The following is a 20,867-nucleotide window of genomic DNA, read 5'->3' on the forward strand; positions in this document are numbered from 1 at the left end:
AAGAGACCAAGAACTTAAGTTTCTTACAAGTTGTCAACATTGGACAACACCTTATTGACCTTACACTTCTTAGTAGATTTAAACATAAACATCTAAAGGCCCCTGTACGCACTGGGCCAGCGCCGGCCAGTCCAAGGGACGCAGCCATGCGGTAGAATGAAATAGCAATATCACTCGCTCCCTCTAATGCATAAATTCCGTCCCCCAGACTGGCCTACACTGGCCCATTGTGTATAGGGGCCTTAATCTAATTGGTCAAAATAGAAAAAAAACTAATACGTGGGTTACACTTTGGCGCTGTGGACACGACAGTGCGCACAAAGAGAAGAGAGGACGCCATCTAAGCCAACGACCACCTACATACGGCTCCTGCCGTAAATCAAACCGCAACAGTAGCCCAAGTTGTCATCAAAGATGCGATGCGATGCGAGCAGTAATAAAAGCCGTAGGAAAAGTCCTGGAGGAGCAACTTCATGAGCAGTAAGTTTTAACGCTTTGCCTACTGTAGGCGTTATATAACTGGGTCAAGTAGATCTTGTCAGTAGAAAAAGGCGACAAATTTGAAAAATGTAGGCGCGAAAGGATATCATCCCATAGAAAATTTGAATTTCGCGCCTTTTTCTACTGACAAGATTTGCTTGACCATCAATAGCATGTTTATACTCGGATCCTGACGTGGCTACTTGCCAACAACAGCGGCAGCAATATGATGAGCTAAGTGCAAGCAAATAGGATGAGCTAAGTGCAAGCACCCACTTGCCTCACTGGCTTGTAAGGATGTTTATTCGTACATTTTTAAACGCAGTAAGAGCTCAAGAAAATAAGCATAAAGGTATTACTGTCTCTCTCAGTGTCTTTCCATACGTACTAGCCACAGGCACCACAGCACACACAACTACTTTCCATTCAGATCTGAGGACGTTGTAGCCACATGTGCGAACAACATTGAAGTATTCAAAGGTATATGCACCATTGCTAGTTTACCGGGAATACCGATGCTAGTTTTTATTGCACATCATTGTGCATCATCGTGCATGTATCAAGCGCTAGCCATGTACTTAATGAACACACGCCTTCACTTTGCTCTGCTCTAGTTATGTATATCACGCATAGAGGCCTCTAGTGAACTTATACAGGAGAGTGTAACTGTGATACAGGAAAGCTAATAAATCTATAACGTAGAATCTAGCCTTGGTAGTATCAAATCCTATAGTTTGTCAAAGGACTGTCTCACTCTCATTTCAATCGTAGACAGAGAGAATTATACTATTTTTGTCTTACACTAGTACAAGCACCCAAAAGAAAAGGATGAGTATAGTTTTCCTGGTTCTTACTGACTGACAAATTGGTTTGACCAACTATACATGCAATATAATCCGATAAAATAGTTGTCAAAAAACCGGTATTGGTTATGTCATATCGCCCATCACTAAGAAAATATTGAAACGAAACTAAACGAAACGAATGAAATGACATGACGATACGGTCAAGACGGGTTTGACTGTGAACTCGATGAGTTGAATCCTTTGTTTAAATGTAGCTTAATCCTGAGAAATCACGAAACCTCTCATAATTTTACAATATGCGTTAACTTATTCAATAAAAATTAAAGTGCTGTCTTTACTAGTGTCCCCAGAACTGCGTGGTCAAAAATACAATGCGAAATAGAAACTCATGAAAAATGGTAAGTGTTTCTTATAGGATTTGTTTACCCTTGTAAATGAGCTTAATATAATGCCCAAGCCTTAAAATATAATAAATAATATTTAGTTTTTGTTCCTTCTTGGCAAGTTCTTACGTTGTGTCCGCTTGTGGATATATAAATTCATTTTTGTCGTTGTGAAAGTGCGATCGCGAAATACCAACTCTTGTTAATTACTTATTTGACTGGCTTTACAAACCAGGTGGAAATCGTTGGTACCTCTTTGCTCGCTTTCTTTTTTCTGCTGAAGCTTATAATATTGAAAAACTGAATAGGTATAGGTACATATACATAGTAATGATATTGTATTTTTAACATAGTGGGTAGTGGTTTGCTAAGAAATGAACCGACTTTAAATTCATAACAGGCCTAGTTTATGTCCGATTAGATTTACCTATTCTCTCCTACAATACAAATACCCTCATCTTATTAAAATAAAATTACATGGAATGCAAAAAAAAAACAGACTATACTTACATAGTAGATAATTCTAATTATTCCTCTAAGGGAAAATTGGAAAAATTGTTTACAGGTAAAGAGCTTTAATTAGTCTTATTTTAATTATTAATTCTACTGTTTTACATTACATGCATGTAAAGTGTGTTGGCTTAAGCTATAAACTTATAGTGTGTCCAATAAATATAACACATTACAATTTATGCGGGTAGCTTTGGTAACACAATGGAATCACTTAAAATGTTGAGGTAAAAATATTCAATTAAGGCCTTAAAAGTATCTTACAACAAAATTAACAAGCACCTGTGTTTTTAAACATTACCACCCTAGTTCACAAGCCTAGTTCACCTGTGTTTTTAAACATTATCACCCTAGTTCACAAGCCTAGTTCACCTGTGTTTTTAAACATTATCACCCTAGTTCGCAAGCCTAGTTCACCTGTGTTTTTAAATATTATCACCATAGTAATTACAGCAAAAATTTTGTTATCATTAGTACCATAGTGTGCAAACAAATGGTCTATATTACGACCAAATGTTCCATGATTCTCACAACATGCCCTTGCCTTGTATAAATCACACAATATGGAATGCAAATCTTTTTAAGAATTTTCTAATTTACCTTCCAAAAGTGGCCCTCTTGTCTTATGGTCACCAACTTACTAAATGTGTATCAAATATTAACTCAGTCAGTCCAGTACTTTTGGAGGAAATTGGCTGTGACAGATGAAAAAACAGACAGATGGGCAGTAATGAGTGATCCTATAAGCATTCCGTTTATTCCGTTTGAGGTATGGAATCCTAAAAAAAACTGAGTGATTAGCATTTTGCACTGGCAGTATTGAATTATGGTTACCACCAAAAACTCTCTCTTCTTCCTCGCGTTATCCCGGCATTTTCCCACGGCTCATGAGAGCCTGGGGTCCGCTTGACAACTTAATGTTTACCACCAAAAACATTTCATGTAAAATTGGCGGCCAAGATTCACTAGCTTTTACTGTGAAAAGTTATCAGATCTCAGCAAAAGCCAAGCCCCTAAACCTTGACTTTACACCTTGGTTTACAAACTATGTCTCGGCCGTTTCAAAGATCTTCTATTGCATTATAACAATATTGAAGACATCAACTTACTTTCTTACCATATGTGTCGAGACTGTCCGATGATGCCTTATTTAGGATTGACAAACTTTATCAAACAGGAAGTAATTCAACTGTAGCCATGGATAGTAAACTCAGAAGTGTACAAGATGATTTTTTCCAGATTGAGCTTGCTGCATGGCCAAGAAAGTAAAACAGTAAATATATAAATCCGCGATGTCATCATCTGCGGGCCAGCTGGTGCCGCAGTCCACCCGGGCACCTCCCAACATGACCATCAAGTTCAGCGGGCCCCACATTGAGGGCTCCTTCTGCACCTCCATTGATTACAACTATGACCCCATCATAAGCGTCATTTGTGCTATGTATATTGTGTTTGGGATTGTTTACACATTATTTGGTTAGTATACATTTATGTCATTACTATTATGGGATATTAACTCGATCAGTCCAGTACTTTTGGAGAATATTGGCTGTGACAGATGAAAAAAGAGACAGACAGGCAGTAATGAGCATACATTGGGGTTTTCGGTGAGGGAATGTGTTACACTAGCCAAATAACAGGTAAAAACTGTAAAAAACGATACTAATTTAACATTTCTAAGCACATTTGGACCTTACTACCTATGTTTAATTCATAGTTTGGTAATTATTTTACAATAAACAAAGTTATAAATACACGAAATCATTCCCGCACCGAAAACCCCGATGTATGGTAATGAGTGATCCTATTAAGCATTCAGTTTTTTCCTTTTGTAAAGGCATGTTAAAGATTCAGCCGTAAATTATTTATGGATTTGGATGCCTCTTGCGTTGCGTAATCGGATGCTAGAGTTGAAGTAAAAACCGCTTATTGTCAAAATTACGATTTCTACATTGACGATGATGATTATACTTACAAGGATGGGTACCCAATTGTCCGACTCCGATTTGATTTATTTTGATATATGTTATAGAGTAGTCTAAAATAACGGACACGTATTTTTTTAGCTGCCCAAACTCAACCTGTTAGGTTGAAAATGGCCTTCAAAGTACTGAAAATTTACCAAACCTAATTTCTGAGAAGAGATTTGTTAAAAAAAATTGATAATTAATTACTGGTTTCGTTATATGTTGGAGAACATGAATAAAGAATGGGGACGTGTTTTGTCATTTCACCACAAACTAATTTTGTATATAGAAATATATTTATTTAGGGGTCATCCATTAATTACGTCACACGTTTAGGGGGAGGGAGGGGGTCAAGAAAATGTGACATATTGTGACATGGGGGAGGGGGGAGACACAAACTTTGTGACGTCACTTTAACTTCATCAGTAACCGAAATTTTTTTTTAAATTATTTTATTCGCTGTACATTTAAATAACAAGTTTTTAAAACGATAATCGTTTTTATTCTTTTAATTTTCTTTCCTAAGCAGTTTTGGGTTATAAAATTACTAATATTTATATCATCAAAAATATTTTGATAAAATATTAATAATACTTAGGTACTTACTTAATTCGATTTGGCGATTTCGTAGAAAAAATGTGACGTCACACTAGGGGGGAGGGGTTTGCCAAATGTGACCAAATGTGACAAGGGGGGGGGAGGGGTCAAAAAACCTAGAAATTCGTGTGACGTAATTAATGGATGACCCCTTATTATATTTTTTTTTATATAAAAAATGAGTCTGTGGTGTACCCTTCCTTGTTAGTTATAACCAAAGACATATGTAACTTCGTATAAGACGAATAAAGTCTAAGGAAAAAACGTGCCTCGGAATTGAAGCAAAAGTCATTCTCGAATAGATGGCGCACACACCTTTAGCCTATCCTCGGCTAGATGGCGTGACGACACCGTTTCATATTTAACAATTTTAACACATAGATATCAGTGAATGAACATGGATCAAAATGATATAAAAATAATAAAATTATTTATCCATATATATACATGTTTTGATAACTTTATACGTTTTCATTTTGAGTTTTAGTCGTGTGTCGATAGATGGCAGTAAATTTACAGTGACTACAAAATTTACAATGACAGGACCCCTCTATACTATCTATTCTTTTTGGTTATAACAAATAGTTATCACTTATCAGAAATCAAATTACCTAGTCTTGAAAAAATTTGCAGGTTTTAAGACGAAAGATTATATGTGCCATTTTATTTACAGGTTATCGATGTTTTAAAGCCAGCATGTTTCTGACAGGATTCACTTTTGGTTCGACAATAGTGTATTTGATATGTCTCCAGGATCACCTAATGCCGCCATACGGGAATGTTTGTAAGTTAATTTTAGCATTCATGGATTGTCGAGTGGTTATAGAGATGTTTTACCTGACTCACATAGAGGGCGGCAGTTATTCAAGTGTTTCTTAATAGTACATTTCAATGCAAGTGTGGAAAGTGTGTTATTATTTATGAGCCGTAGGCGAATAAAAGACACGGGACAAGTAAATAATAACACTTCCACACTTACATTGAACGACGTTTTTTAATACATTTGCGAAAAAATCAAAAGTAAACAAATATTGGTTACATGAGTTACACTTACAGTTACGAATTTTCCCTTGAATTTGAATGATATTGTATGTATATTATACAGCACTATAATAAACTACGTTCAGCGTTGGTTTACATTGCAAAATTAATCACATTAACTCATTTCATACAAAAACACTCTTACAGTTGCAATTAAAGTTAATTATTTTGATGCAAGTACATTTTAAGTGAAAATGGCGGGCACTGGTTTTACTTTTTCATTTTTCATTTTTTCTGTTAACGACAGCCAACGTGGCAATGATATCCATTCAGCCAAATAATAAAAAAGGTTTTTAGTGAAACATCGTATTATATAGCGTTTTATTTATATAATAACTAATAAATATTTACTTTATATCTTGTAACAATACTTTTTGTACGTAATAAATGTTTAATGGCAAAATAAAAATTATATAAAGTTTTTGAACATCCAAACTCTTTGGTGTGGACGTTTCGATTACGGTCAGAATTAAATTTAAAAAGGCTGGAAAAGTAAAAAGTACTAGTTCGCAAAAACCAACTTTGCGAACGCTAAACAGCTACGAAAAGTAGCACTTTTTGAGCAACTGTATTAAAATAGTAGATTGTACAACAAGGGCATAAAGTGACCCATTTTTTATTCGAGGCAATTTTTTGGTCTGAGCGAAGCGAAGACCAAAATAGTAGACGAGGGTAAAAATGGACATTTATGCCCTTGTTGTACACTCTGCTTTTCACTTCGATTGCGAGGAAAATAAAATTATATTTTTCACGGCAATTTACACCACGAAATTGTCGTAAAGCGAAAGAACATAATACATAACCAATTCCCGCCAACTAACTTTTTAATTATTTTTTTTTTATTTTCAACATGTGATCAGAGTTTCAGACGCTTGGTTTTCTGCCAAGTCAAACATTTCGGAGCATTTTTGAACGATAATCGACTCCTATTTTATGTGATTTACTAAATTTAATGACAGAAAATACGGATTTCTAATAAATTGTAGCAAAAATAAAATAATTTTGTCATCTACACAATTTTATTGCTCAGTAAAATTGTGCAATATGTTTTAACTGTTTGGCTGATTACCTTAGCCTTAGAAGAAAATTTTACTTTTATGCTCTAGAGCATAAAATGCGATTTTATGTCGTCTACGCACGACATAAAGGTGCACTTTTTAAGCATGAGAAGTGAAAATTATATTATATGTTATATTAGGTATGTGCCTATTCATTTGGCCTAGTTCCAAGCATATGAATGGTCTTTAAGCATGAGTTGTTAGGTATAACTGTTAATAAATATAGCAGTTGATGTGTATATCTGATTGAGGAAATGTGAGTAAAAATGTGTTTTGTTTGAGGTGTGGCATTGTGCGCGGGGCTGTTATTTGGCCTCATCACCATGCTGATACAGTACGTAGGCCTGTTTATGACGGGCTTCCACACAGGACTTCTGCTGGCACTTGCTGGACTTGCCATCTACGACCATTTTTTGGACAATAGGCCTACTACGGTAAGTAACTACATAACCCTTTTACCTTAAACATTCTTTTATTTTGAATGTCCTATTTATTTATTATTTAAAACGGTTAATAAAACCCCTAAGCAGAGACTGTAATGTTCTTTTTCTCAAAAATGGACGGCAAAGTCGACTTTGCCGTTTAAAAAATAGGTTGCGAAGCGCGTAGTTTATGGTGAGTCAAAAATTAAAAAGTTAAAAACATTGCAGTCTCGATTTTGGGACTGCAATGTTGCATACAAATTCCATTATTTGTCGAGTTACAAACTTTTTAAAAGTTGAAATGGCCATATCAAATGAAGGCACAGGCCCATTAAACAGCCAAACAGATGATTAGTACCGCGACTATTTAGCTGTCTCAAATAGGTTGGCGTATTTTCGGCAGAAAAATACACTTCTATTTTTTTATTCAAAAAATAAAAAGGCGGCAAAGCTAATTTTTTCAATTGTTTCTACTTTTTTCTGTGAAAATATGTACGTAAGAAAGTTGCTTTTGTAAAATATTTCTATGATATTTATATTTCTTGCACCATTTTTGAGAAAAGCACTATATATGACTCGGCTGGAAGGCTACTTGCTGGCTTCGGATTCAATTAAACGGACTCCCAAGGTCGTCCGTTTAAAACGAATCCTCAGCCTGCAAGTAGCTACTTCCGAGCCTCGACAATAATGTACTATTATCGTTTAGAGTCAATGCCTAAATGGCTTTAAATCTCAGTTTAATTATTGTTCATTCATGTTTGTTTGGATCAGGTAATACAAAACTTTACTCGAGTTATAGTTAACTAGTACGTTTATACTACTTAGATGATTGTCTGATTCTTTTCCAATCTCTACCAGAAATAGCTTGCGGGTGAATTACTTATTCAAAATAATCTGCTCTTTACTTAAGAGAGCGAGAGCGTGTGCGAATTATTATGAAAAATCGTTCGTTTAAAAACCTTTGCTCCTGATTATATAAATCATAGTAGTTACTATACGGGCACGGCAATCTGCAATACGTAATCTCTTAACTCGAGTAATTTAGATCAATAGGATGCATTCTGTTTGCACATTGATACAAGTACATAATGGGGCCTCAATTGCATCGCTCAATAGACCGTAGTTTAGTTACTATGTAACCATAACTAACTGCTAGATCATATTGCATATGTGCACCTGTTGAGGGAATAATAAAAAATATATGAAAGGATTTTGCTGACTCGCTTAAGAGGATATGGGAGCTGAGGAGGATTGTATGGAGAAATGACCACTCCCATATCCTCAGTAACACTTTCATGCCTAAAATACTTTTTACAAAATCAATCGATATACCAAGTTGGATCGATTAACAAGTTGGAGGAGCACACTACGCATGAGTTAGACTTTTCTTTTTCTATAAAACAGTATCGAAATTTCTTGCGTCTTGCAGTCTGTGTAATGCCTATTTGATACATTATTACGTATGTAGGGTAGACCGAGGCGAATCGGATCACTGGGGAAATCGGATCAAAATAAGCATTTCTGTAAAATTTGAAAGATCGCGGTTAGTTACGGCCAGTCAATCAGCGTCCCGCGTTCGCTCTGTTCCTAACGCATATCGCCACAGTTACTGCCATTGGAAAAGACTCACGCGTCGGTCACGGTGACACTTCCCGATGAGTCGCTCGTACAGGTGTATTGTGATTTTACCTCCGATGTAAAAAATGTGCAAATACAGTCCGTGATAAAAGTAAACGCAAAAGGCTAAAGGTTTGTAATTGTTGTTACTTATTGTTAATGGCGCATAGTGTTTCCTGATTTGATTTTGTTTTTATTGTATTTTAAGGTATATTTCCGTTACGCGAAAATAATTCAAACATATCATATGGGGTTATTCGGATCATCTGATTGGGGGCGATTAGGATCACACTATAAAACAAGGTTTTTGGACGTTTTTTTGGCTTATTTTATGTTCGCATGTTTTAGATGGTGCGTACGTATAAAAAGAAGAGGTACCAGGGGGAATGGTCGGGAGAAAATATGACTACAGCTGCTAATAAGGTTTTAACGAAACCGCTGTCCCTACGTAGAGTCTTTTGTCACTAACAACAAATTTTCTCATATGGGGTGAATCGGATATGTGTGATTTTTCATGTTTTGGTTTGCAAAAGTTTACACTTTTTGTTTATTTTCATTTAAGTTATTCGATTTTGTTGCTAAATGGCCATTAGCATGTTTTGGATGTATTGTTAAAATATATAGTAGCATATAGGATTGATATTATGCTGCGCTTTCTGTAGGTGGCGTGATAAAAAATTGAACTAGAAAGGAGGAATAAAAATAATGCTCAAATGCAAAATTAAAGATACGAATGATAGTTGATGTCAATTATTTGACCTTTGTGATTCTTAATCATATGATTAACATTGTTAACCATTATTAATTAAGATTTTATGACAGAGTTTTTTGATCCGTTTTACTCCTTAAAATGGGGCGAATCGGATTTTTTAAGAGGTTTTGTATTTTATTTTTCATAAATCATATTTAAGTTTGATTTTATGTCTGAACCTTGGATTCTGTTCATTAATAAATAATTTATCCAACTGAATATTAATAAAAACAGTATCACCTTAAAAATTGTATTTATTGACCGTCAAACAAAAAATGACCCGATTCGCCTCGGTCTACCCTACATACATACATTTCCCTGTGGTGTTGTTTATTTTATTGAACGAGCGAACGCAAAGCATGTCCGTTTTAGCTTGGGCAAAAATACTTTCATATGCCCGGCTCTTTCCCTTATTTCTTAATCTCGTGGGATTTTATAAGCTGGTTAATAATTATAAATGATAAATGTATTTAAGGCAATTTTTAATAATTAAAAAAATGGCGGATCCATAGACGTTCAGATCCAAAGTCTACAGTCTACATTTGTTAAGCTAGAATGCTGTTGCACGCGTAGAGTTATAGCAATCAAATAATAAGTATTCAATGATGTTAATTGCTTAGCACGTAATTACAATTACTTCAACTACAACTCATCAATATGTATGCGATGCTTCAGTATGACGTGGTTGCGAATTACGTCCGAAATATATCTGTTATCTACGGATCTTATCTATGATAGTACTATTATAGCTCGGTAGGTATCTTATAAAAAACTATAATAAGACACACCCACACACAGATTTGTTTCTACCGGCCATAACTTTTTAATGTTTATGATGATTATTGATATAAATAAAAAGACACATTTTTTATCTATTAGTTTTATTCTAAATTTTTGGTTTCATGTGTGTGAAGTTGTGTGAATGCATTTGCTCTTAAAATACAGAAGTTAAAATAAAAATACTAAGTAACAAATTGTGTTATTATATCTGTAGGTTATTTCTTACTTTTATTATTTACAACATATGTATTTTGAAGAGACAACCCGCTTAAATTCGACTTGGTACAACTTGTGTTGTTTGCCCAGCGGTAAAAACTCGTCGGGCCTGTTTTACGTAGGTATAGGTATCTACGTGAAATTGTGTTTTTGAGCTGCCTGTGCAATAAAACTACAGAATTTATGCATAATGCATAAGGAAATTCATATTCGACTATTAGGAACCGAGGAGAAAATTGATAGTTTTAATATTTGTGTTGTAATGCTAGATTGTACAATAGTATTATATTATTATTGATGGCAGATGTTTTTTTATACATTGGATTTACTTGTTAAAATAATCATCAAAAGAATTTCTCATATTGCTATTAATAAAATACTATCTTTAAAAAAAAATGAAAAACCTGTATGTAGGTACCTACATACTAGGTATTGTAACGTGAGCGTCAGCGTACGTAGACAATAAAAATACCAAAATGAAAAATACTTTTGTTCCAGTATTGGCTTTGCATCGTGGCGTTGCTCGGTTCCGGCATATTCTTCGCGGTCATCAATTTGTACTGGAAAAAAGGTGAGTCATATTACGCATGCACGCGACTCAAGTAAACAACATGAGCCGCGGTCTCTTCCTCAAATATATGAGTACCTACAGCAAGTTGAATTATTGAGGATCGACTGGCGACTAAAACTAGAACAACATTATGACACAATTTGAAAAATTTACCATTGAATAAACTCTGAAACTATTTTACCATCACGGCTATCGATCTGGGCATAGCGATCTCAAGTACACATTTCGTCAATTTGTATGTTACGATGTGTGATTGTTTTGCAGTTGTGACGATTTTCGGCACGGCGGTGTACGGCGGCGCGGTGATCGCCACGGCGCTGGACTACTTCCTCGAGAGAATGATGATGCTCAAGTGGGTCAGTATTGCACGCTCGCTGCGTCGCCCGCATCCGTTCCTACCGCTGCCGCTGTAGCCACGGCGCCGTGTTTAATAGCCTGACAACTATGGAATTCCGATATTTTTTGTAATCAATCGATTTTTACTCGACTGCGGCAATATCAAGGGAAGAGTTATTACTATATGAGTAATGTATGAATGTCTTGTTTGTTCCATCGCTTCGTCAAAAATACTGAGCTGAATTAAATGAATGGGTTTTCGATCGATTCGCTTAATAGGTATGTGGCCTGCATGCAGCATATAATCATGCTACATTTTAACAGACTTCTACAAAGAAGGATCTTTACGAAAAAACGCATTTAACCGATTTGAGACACCGAAGTGATCCCATAAGTTCTCCGTCAATAAAGTTTTACGGAGTTCTAAAAACAACGTCACAGGTGGATTGTTCAGATAGGTATTCACCGGGTCGGTAGCCGAGTGCAAAGTATGAGGTTGCCAGGTACCCCACATTGTTTGCATGCAGCGAACAGCCTTTTATATTTGATTCTGAATGGTAATTAAACAGGTATCACACATTTTAGCAACGAAAACTGAGTTTCAATATTGTCGCAAATCCAGTTTCTTATTTGCTTAAGCCGCTCTCAGAACATTTGAAAATGTACGTTTTCTAATGTGCAAGCGTCGTAACGAAAGTCACTTGTTCCACTCCCACTGATCGTATGTTTCTGTGCAGCTATGGGAGCGCGCGAAGTTGGAGCCGGTGGTGGCGCCGCCGTGCCGCCTGTCGTGGCTGGCGCTCGTGGCCTGGCCGGCGGCCGCGCTGCTCGGCCTGTTTGCGCAGGCCGCGCTCACCGCCTCCGGGATCTACCATGAGCAGAGTAAGCTATGTTGTTCTTTGCATACTCTTAGGGGTTGTGCACAAATCACGCGAGGTGTTTTCGGCTACTTTTTGACCCTCCCCTCCCCCCTGGTGATATTTGGTGAGGTTTTTGGCTACCCCCACACAACCTCACGTGTAATTTTTGAAATTTTTTCATTCGACCTAATTTTAAGAAAAATTGTATTGTATATAGAAAATCTTGTTTATTTTTCTATTTTCGTTAAATAGCCAGTCTATTTTGAAGTGCAGAGTGAAGATTTATGTTTAACGAAACCGAGAAAAAGTATCTACTCATGTGGTAGGTGTTTTTTTCATAGTTTCATTCACTGTAGAGAAATACACGTGAGGTTTCCTTATACCCCCCCTCCCCCAACGTGATCTATCGTGATTTTTTCGTGACCCCCCCACCCCCTATCGAACCTCGCGTGATTTGTGCACAAGCCCTTACCCCCCCTATTCATAAAACTTTACGAGCCTGAATTAGTTAAATTATGATTTATCACTTTCTTACAAATACATAAGTCAAAATGACAGATAAAGACAAACGATTCAATAGCTAGTTTAGACTTGTAATGCGTTTATGAATAACGCCATTAGCCCATTACACTATGCCTATAATGGGGAGTTATATCCCCTTCAGAAATTTCCTCCCACATCTTTACAAATCAAGGCATAGTGAGGATTAACGTGTATTATATTAGTTCACAGAGATACGCCAACGTGCATAATATAACATGTGATAAGTAATACGTTTGTTTAGGTATAGGAGCGCAGAAGCGTCGGCTGAAGGCGCAGCAGACGCGGCCGGTGACGCGCGAGCAGCGCGCCGAGATGAAGCAGCGCAAGTACCGCTATCTGTACCAGGTGCGCACTGCGCACGGCGACGTCATATCCCAGGTACATCATATAATATTATTATAGACTAGCGCCCCGCCCCGGCTTCGCACGGGTTACACAAAACCTTAACTAATTGTACACCTAAAGACAAGCGGCGGGGGACTTTGTTTTATACAGGGTGCCCCGTAATTAATGGATGACCTTCTAACCACCTATAGGGCACCTTAGGCTGGTCTAGAAAGTGCACATATGGGTCTAGTAAAAGTTTTGTGGTTTTTAAGATAATCGCACTTTTCTAATTTTGGTTCCTTGTTTCACTGTAATAAAAGTTCGATTATGTCGAAAACCACGAAACTTTACTAAACTTACCTTTTACTTTTTATAAGTGCATTATATCAATTTTATTCACTCGGGTCTTTAGTTTTTTACAAGTTTTTATTTAGTTTCACCTGTCCCGTTGTCTGTCTGCCGGTCTGTAATCAAATCTTGCAAGTTAAATTTGATCCACTTCCCGGTTTCCGATTGAGCTGAAATTTTGCATACATAAGTCGGATGACAATGCAATATTATGGTACCATCGAGCTGATCTGATGATGGAGACAGGAGGTGACCATAGGAACTCTTGTGATAAAACAACGCAACCTAATTGTGTTTGGGGCTTTTAGAATTGTCTCGATGAGTATTCGTTGTGGAATGAAACGTACAGTCAGCAATAAAAGCTTGTACCAAAAATGAAATTTTTGCAATAAACTTTTTTCACGCCGCCAGTCGGTCTATAGCGTTACGGTTCTCACCTCACAGTTCCGATTCCAAGTATCACAACTTGATACCTCCTACAAGTGTAGTGCATAATTGTTTTCCATCGTATTTTTCTCGGAAACGTTCGTATTTGTCATGCTACTTCAGTCAACTTCAGTACTTTTTGTACCGCGACTGACTGAAATAGGAAGACACGTTCGTCGAGTACGTTTCCGTGGAAATACTATGGAAAAGAATTATGCACTACATCCCTATTTTTATAAATGTGAAGGGATGTAATTACTCGACGTTTACAATTTATTAACTGCCTATGTTGAATGTGGATGAAATAAAAATTTGACTAAGGCACTCGCCAGGAAAATTTCTTATTATTTCTCTCTGTTGTATGGGAATAACAAATAATTAAATCAATTTATAATGAAGTTGATGTCATATTATAATCAATGACTAATGATTTGACGTAATGCACGTTGTTCAACAATCAACTAAATATGACGCAGCTCGGGCGTCCTTCATAAGACATTGTGACTAATGAGGTCCTCCATTTGGCTCCAAATAGCATATATTTACTCAGTGCCGTCTTAAACTACGCTGGGGCCCTTGGGCACATAAGAATTTTGGGGCCCTTTTGCAAAGTAAAGAAAGCGAATTAAACTAACATTTTTCTAATATGATCTTCTATTTATTATGTGTAATCAAATATACTGTTACTGTCTGATCTCGGGGCCCCCTGAGGATGGGGGCCCTGGGCACGAGCCCCGTGTGCCCTTATGGTAAAGACGGTACTGTATTTACTACTCTTGGGGCAGGGTTTCCGTGGTCCGTTATTCATAAAAGTACGGGCCTGAATTAGCTATGAATCATTTGCATTTATTTGTCATTTTGACTTATGTATGTATTTGTATAAAACATAATTTAACTAAATCAGGCCCGTAAAGTTTTATGAATAAGGGGGTAGCAGTATGAAGTTTTAATTTTGCGTTTAGGTTAAACTGTCGATAAAACTCGGGATTATACAGAACACGGATTCCGTAGAATGTTCGTTTTACGCTCTCAAATTCAACGCAGTTCCACAAACAGGAACCAACCAGTTTTCTGACTCAGGAAGCAATTTATCCTCCAGGCACTCAGTAAACTTTTATTTAAATAGTGTTTAGTTTTAAGTTTATAAAATACATATGTATGTTAGTCTGTAAGGTAATATGGGCCTTGTTGCCTGATTTTCTAAATAAATAAATAAATTAACGAAACTTGTGGAAATTGCAGTCTTACGTGCAAGCGCTGCAGAAGAAGGCTCAGTGCGGCAACTGGAGCGGCGGCGGCGGCGAGTGCAGCACGCTGCAGAGTGACTCCACGCACCTCACCGTGCTGGCGCCGTCCGAGCACGCGCCGCCCACCGACTCGGACGATGACCTCAACCAGATCCGGCCCGCTCACTAGCCGACGGTAAGTTACCGACAAGCCTGTTGAGAGTGTTGAGCTTCCCTCGACTCCACGCACCTCACCGTGCTGGCGCCGTCCGAGCACGCGCCGCCCACCGACTCGGACGACGACCTCAACCAGATCCGGCCCGCTCACTAGCCGACGGTAAGTTACCGACAAGCCTGTTGAGAGTGTTGAGCGTCACTCGACTCCACGCACCTCACCGTGCTGGCGCCGTCCGAGCACGCGTCGCCCACCGACTCGGACGACGACCTCAACCAGATCCGGCCCGCTCACTAGCCGACGGTAAGTTACCGACAAGGCTGTGGAGAGTGTTGAGCGGTCACTCGACTCCACGCACCTCACCGTGCTGGCGCCGTCCGAGCACGCGCCGCCCACCGACTCGGACGACGACCTCAACCAGATCCGGCCCGCTCACTAGCCGACGGTAAGTTACCGACAAGCCTGTTGAGAGTGTTGAGCGTCACTCGACTCCACGCACCTCACCGTGCTGGCGCCGTCCGAGCACGCGTCGCCCACCGACTCGGACGACGACCTCAACCAGATCCGGCCCGCTCACTAGCCGACCGTAAGTTACCGACAAGGCTGTGGAGAGTGTTGAGCGGTCACTCGACTCCACGCACCTCACCGTGCTGGCGCCGTCCGAGCACGCGCCGCCTACCGACTCGGACGACGACCTCAACCAGATCCGGCCCGCTCACTAGCCGACGGTAAGTTACCGACAAGGCTGTGGAGAGTGTTGAGCGGTCACTCGACTCCACGCACCTCACCGTGCTGGCGCCGTCCGAGCACGCGCCGCCCACCGACTCGGACGACGACCTCAACCAGATCCGGCCCGCTCACTAGCCGACGGTAAGTTACCGACAAGGCTGTGGAGAGTGTTGAGCGGTCACTCGACTCCACGCACCTCACCGTGCTGGCGCCGTCCGAACACGCGCCGCCCACCGACTCGGACGACGACCTCAACCAGATCCGGCCCGCTCACTAGCCGACGGTAAGTTACCGACAAGGCTGTGGAGAGTGTTGAGCGGTCACTCGACTCCACGCACCTCACCGTGCTGGCGCCGTCCGAACACGCGCCGCCCACCGACTCGGACGACGACCTCAACCAGATCCGGCCCGCTCACTAGCCGACGGTAAGTTACCGACAAGCCAGTTGAGAGTGTTGAGCGTCACTCGACTCACGCTCCTAACTTGTGTTTGCTCCGACCGTTTTTTTCATCTCATTGGTGTTTTTTACTCATTTTATACCTAACCATTTAATTATATAAAAACTTTTTACAAAAAAAATGAAACCGACTTCAAAAAGGATGAAATAAAATATTATCCTTTTTTATGTCTATGCATTACCAACTGATATGTTTGAAGTCGGTGCCAAGCCAAATTTTGAAGCATACCATGACTTTGGTGCGATTCGATAAGGATTTACCTCGTTGGATTGCCTTACACGACGACAATGAACGTACTTTCTGTAGGTACAGTCGACGTTAAAAATATGTTTACACTTTTCGCCTTATTACAAACCTTGGCGCAGTCCGTACCATGTTTGTCGGCACATTAGTGTAAATGTAAATGCATTTTTTTGCCGTCGTATTTTTTAAAGAGCATTTCTTACTAATGCGCGAACAGTCTATAGCACGCAAGTGTGGGATTGGGACTGAGTTATATCCCGTCCCTTATCCAGATGACTACATTTCAAAATATAAAACAATTCAAGGAATTTACCTTCTTGCCAAATTTCACCTAAAGCGGTTCAGTTGTTTAGCCATGAAAAGGCGACAAAGAGGCAGACAGAATTCTTTACACATTTATAATATTATCAAACTACACAACGGGACTTAATCGCGTTTTTAAGTTTTAATATTTACCTCATAAATCATGGTAAATCTTAAAACTTAAATACGCGATTAAGTCCCGTTGTGTAGTTTGATAATGTTTAATAATCGTGAACATTTATAATAGTTATTAGTACAGTTCTAATGGGATTTAAAGCCATAAAGCTGATTATTTTTGACTGGTATTGTTACTACTTGGCTTGGCACCGACTTCAAACATATCAGTTGGTAACGCATAGACATAAAGAAGGATAATATTTTATTTCATCCTTTTTGAAGTCGGTTTAATTTTTTTTGTAAAAAGTTTTTATTTCACCATTTTTAGTTTTAACGCAATGTTAAGAGCGCGCCGCATGTTGAAAAACAAGATCATGTTAACACTAAATTCGTGTACCTATTACTTTAGTAAATATGTAATCAGGAATTTTCTCGAGTCCGTCTGGGAAATTATAATTCCTGTCAACTAAATCCATCCGCCCGCCCCGCCACTGACCCAATCCCTCAGCCCCGCGATCACTCAACCTCACAGCACATCAACCCCTGATCCAGGAACCCCTCGATCCTGAACCAGCAACCCTTCAACCGCCATTCCCCGACCCCTTAATCCCTGACCCCTTAACTCCTAACCCTAACCCCCGATCAGTAGCCTTAGCAGCTTACCACGAGTTTGACATTGATATATTCGCTAGCATGTGTGTAACTTACTTCCTATGCATCTCGCTCGTACTAACCTTAGTGTGAGCGAGATGCATAAAAAGTTACATTTAGATGCATAAGACGTTAGCGAATATGTCAATGTCAAACTCGTGGTAAGGCTACAGTTGCAGTACATCAAATTGGTGGTTTTCGGAAGCAAATGCTAAGGTTACTTTAGAAAACCCAGAAATCACTTAACACGTGCCTTTAAAAATTGAGGAGTTCCCTCAATTCCTCATGGATTCCATCATCAGACCAGAACCAAAAATAATACGGAAACACCTTGGAGGTAAGTTCTTCCAAACAAAAAAAGAATTACTCAAATCGGATCACAGGTGGCGGAGTAATAGCTGAACATACATTTAAATAAATCATCATCATTATCATCAAAATAATCATCATCATCAGGTCTACTTCATCAAATTGGTGGTTTTCGGGAGAAAATGCTCGAGTTGCTTAAGAAAACGCCCAAAAGACCGTGCATGTGCCTTTAAAAACTGAGGAGTTCCCTCAATTCCTCATGGATCCCATCATCAGAACAGAACCAAATTAAAATGGGACCAACTCGGAGGTAGCTCCTCTCAAACAAAAAAACAATTACTCAAATCGGACTACGGATGTCGGAGTAATCGGTGAACGTACATAGAAAAAAAAAGAAAAAAAATAGCCACAACCGAATACAGAACCTCCTCCTTCTATGAAATTGAAGTCGGTTAAAAAGTCGATTTTAATGTAAAGTTAACATAATCGGATTTAAACTTTCGTGAGTCATAATAACACTAAGCCAATTACACGGTTAACTCTCGTATTTTTAATCACTCGTGCGACATTTACAACAGTTCTGAAATTTGTGAGGTGTTATCGAGTCCGTCTAAGCTAACTGTGCAACAAATTGAACAATGTGAGGTAGTATTTTTTATAGAATTTAGTGAGTATGAGTGTGATGACATTGCCACAATATGTTAAAATTGCAAATGCCAAGCAGATTACCTTGGTCCGACTCTACGTTTTCCGGTACTAGCGAACGATACGGCAATATCTCTCTATCACTCTTTCATATCAGTGCGACAGAAACAGTTTCGTTTCGTTCGCTACGTAGCGTAAACGATTGACATCTTGGCTGCGCACCCTGATCAAATATTGAACGTCTGTTTCAGAACGCTGGTGGCAAGCACACGAGCGAGGTGAGCAATAATTTCCCATTCTATGTATCCAGTATTATTGTGAAGCACTCATATTTATTAGTGGTTATAATTATTAATCGTATTTGTATTTAATGTGACTTTATTATTGTATTATCGATTACAATTGACGTGTATAAGTCAATTGGGGGTTCAAGATATTTTGAGTTTGATGACTTTTTGACCTGTTTTAACAATATACATTTCGCTGACCTGACACTGCCATAGTTTTATGATCAGTACGATAATAAAAGCAATGTAACGCAGCGACAGTAATTCACTTTGTTGCACATGTATGTAGTACATAGATACGTACAGCTTTGGTCAAAAGTGTTACGTGTTTTTTTGTATAAATAGAACATTGATAACGTTAAAAAAATGTTTATATTTATTTAACATTGACAATGAATAATATTTCACATAAAAACATGATATCTACTCTTTTATTCTAAATCCGGGTTCTTTCTTATTTAGCTTAAGCTTAAATTTTTATTAAGAGACGAGGTTTGTAATTTATACTATGGACCAAGGCTGCAAACCTTGACATTACACTTAGTGGAGTGTTTCAAAATATTCCTCATACTTCAATTCTAAGATAAAACTGAATAAGGTGAGGATCAGATATAGGTACTGTAAGATCCGACTCATTTTTACTACATTACTTATCCTTTTTTAATGTGAATACATCGAGATTTGCAGTATTTTTAAGTAACGGGCTTGAACCCCTATTGTAAGATATGGTTGTGTTTGTAAGTTATTTCCCTGAAGTGTAATTTGAAAAGTGACAAATACGATATCGTCGTTTGAGTAAAAGGTGCGTTCGGATTATTAGCTAATTTAATGTCAGATATCAAACTTCACGTGCAAATAAGTGAGGCCTAAATTGTTTCCACTGACAATGTCTAGCATGAGATGTTTATAATGTTGAGGCCTACTTGAACAATATGCTTAATGCTGAGAAAATTATGCACAAAACTGCTTAATTTGAAGGTTGGTATCTAGATTTTTTTATGTTTTACACTTATTACTTTATTATAACAAATATTAAGAATCACTTCACATTTGTTAAAATTTTCGACTTCGTTAAGTTGGCATTTCAGGATTTATTTCTGAATTCTATGTTCAATGACAAGATTATACTAAAAAGTTAAAGTATAACTGTCCATTCTTATAGAAAGAAAGCTTTAATTTTAGTCTTTTTTTTTGAAAGCACATTGCGATTTGGATGTGATGAACGGGTAAACTCTTAAAAGAGTGTAGAATAAGTGAAAGTATGTAATAAAATTATATTTTACACGAAAAAATATGTATAAAATGAATCGGACAATCGTGACATGTTCAGAAACAGGTTTGTTATGTTTTAAATATTTATTGGTAATTCATATTTATGTTGGTTAATGCAAAGCATTAAACGTAGCACTGGGCTCCAAGTTCGATATTCTCAGAATAGCTGCAACATTGTTTTCAATAGGGAATATTATGCAAAACTCTGCGTAGAGGGCGTCACTAGCACAAACACAGGGTCTACCGCGAAACACGAAAATCGCAAGCTCGGTTTCTGCCTCTCTATCACTTGCATATTCGATCGATAGAGAGCTAGATATCGAAATTTAGATTTTCCCGTTTTTCGGTAGGCCACCTCACCTGTAAACAAACCCTTTGATGTCATAGTGATTTCATAGTGAAAACTTGTCAAA

At 38.2% G+C, this 20,867-nt stretch overlaps 2 protein-coding genes across 8 annotated transcripts in view; both read left to right on the top strand.

Moving 5' to 3' along the window:
- LOC134804747 (protein AF-10) overlaps nt 1–20,867 on the top strand; it is a 453,368-nt gene that overhangs the window by 416,385 nt on the left and 16,116 nt on the right. The gene's annotated exons all lie outside the window — the stretch shown is intronic.
- LOC134804840 (transmembrane protein 198) lies at nt 1,497–15,488 on the top strand. The gene is made up of 9 exons (XM_063778116.1): nt 1,497–1,684; nt 3,419–3,655; nt 5,417–5,527; nt 7,125–7,276; nt 11,127–11,199; nt 11,464–11,555; nt 12,273–12,417; nt 13,180–13,316; nt 15,282–15,488. Exons 2-9 carry the CDS (start codon nt 3,472–3,474, stop codon nt 15,453–15,455), a joined length of 1,068 nt encoding a protein of 355 aa, XP_063634186.1. The 5' UTR covers nt 1,497–1,684; nt 3,419–3,471; the 3' UTR covers nt 15,456–15,488.

The sequence above is a fragment of the Cydia splendana genome, chromosome Z (assembly GCF_910591565.1).
Source record: "Cydia splendana chromosome Z, ilCydSple1.2, whole genome shotgun sequence".
NCBI lineage: Eukaryota > Metazoa > Arthropoda > Insecta > Lepidoptera > Tortricidae > Cydia > Cydia splendana.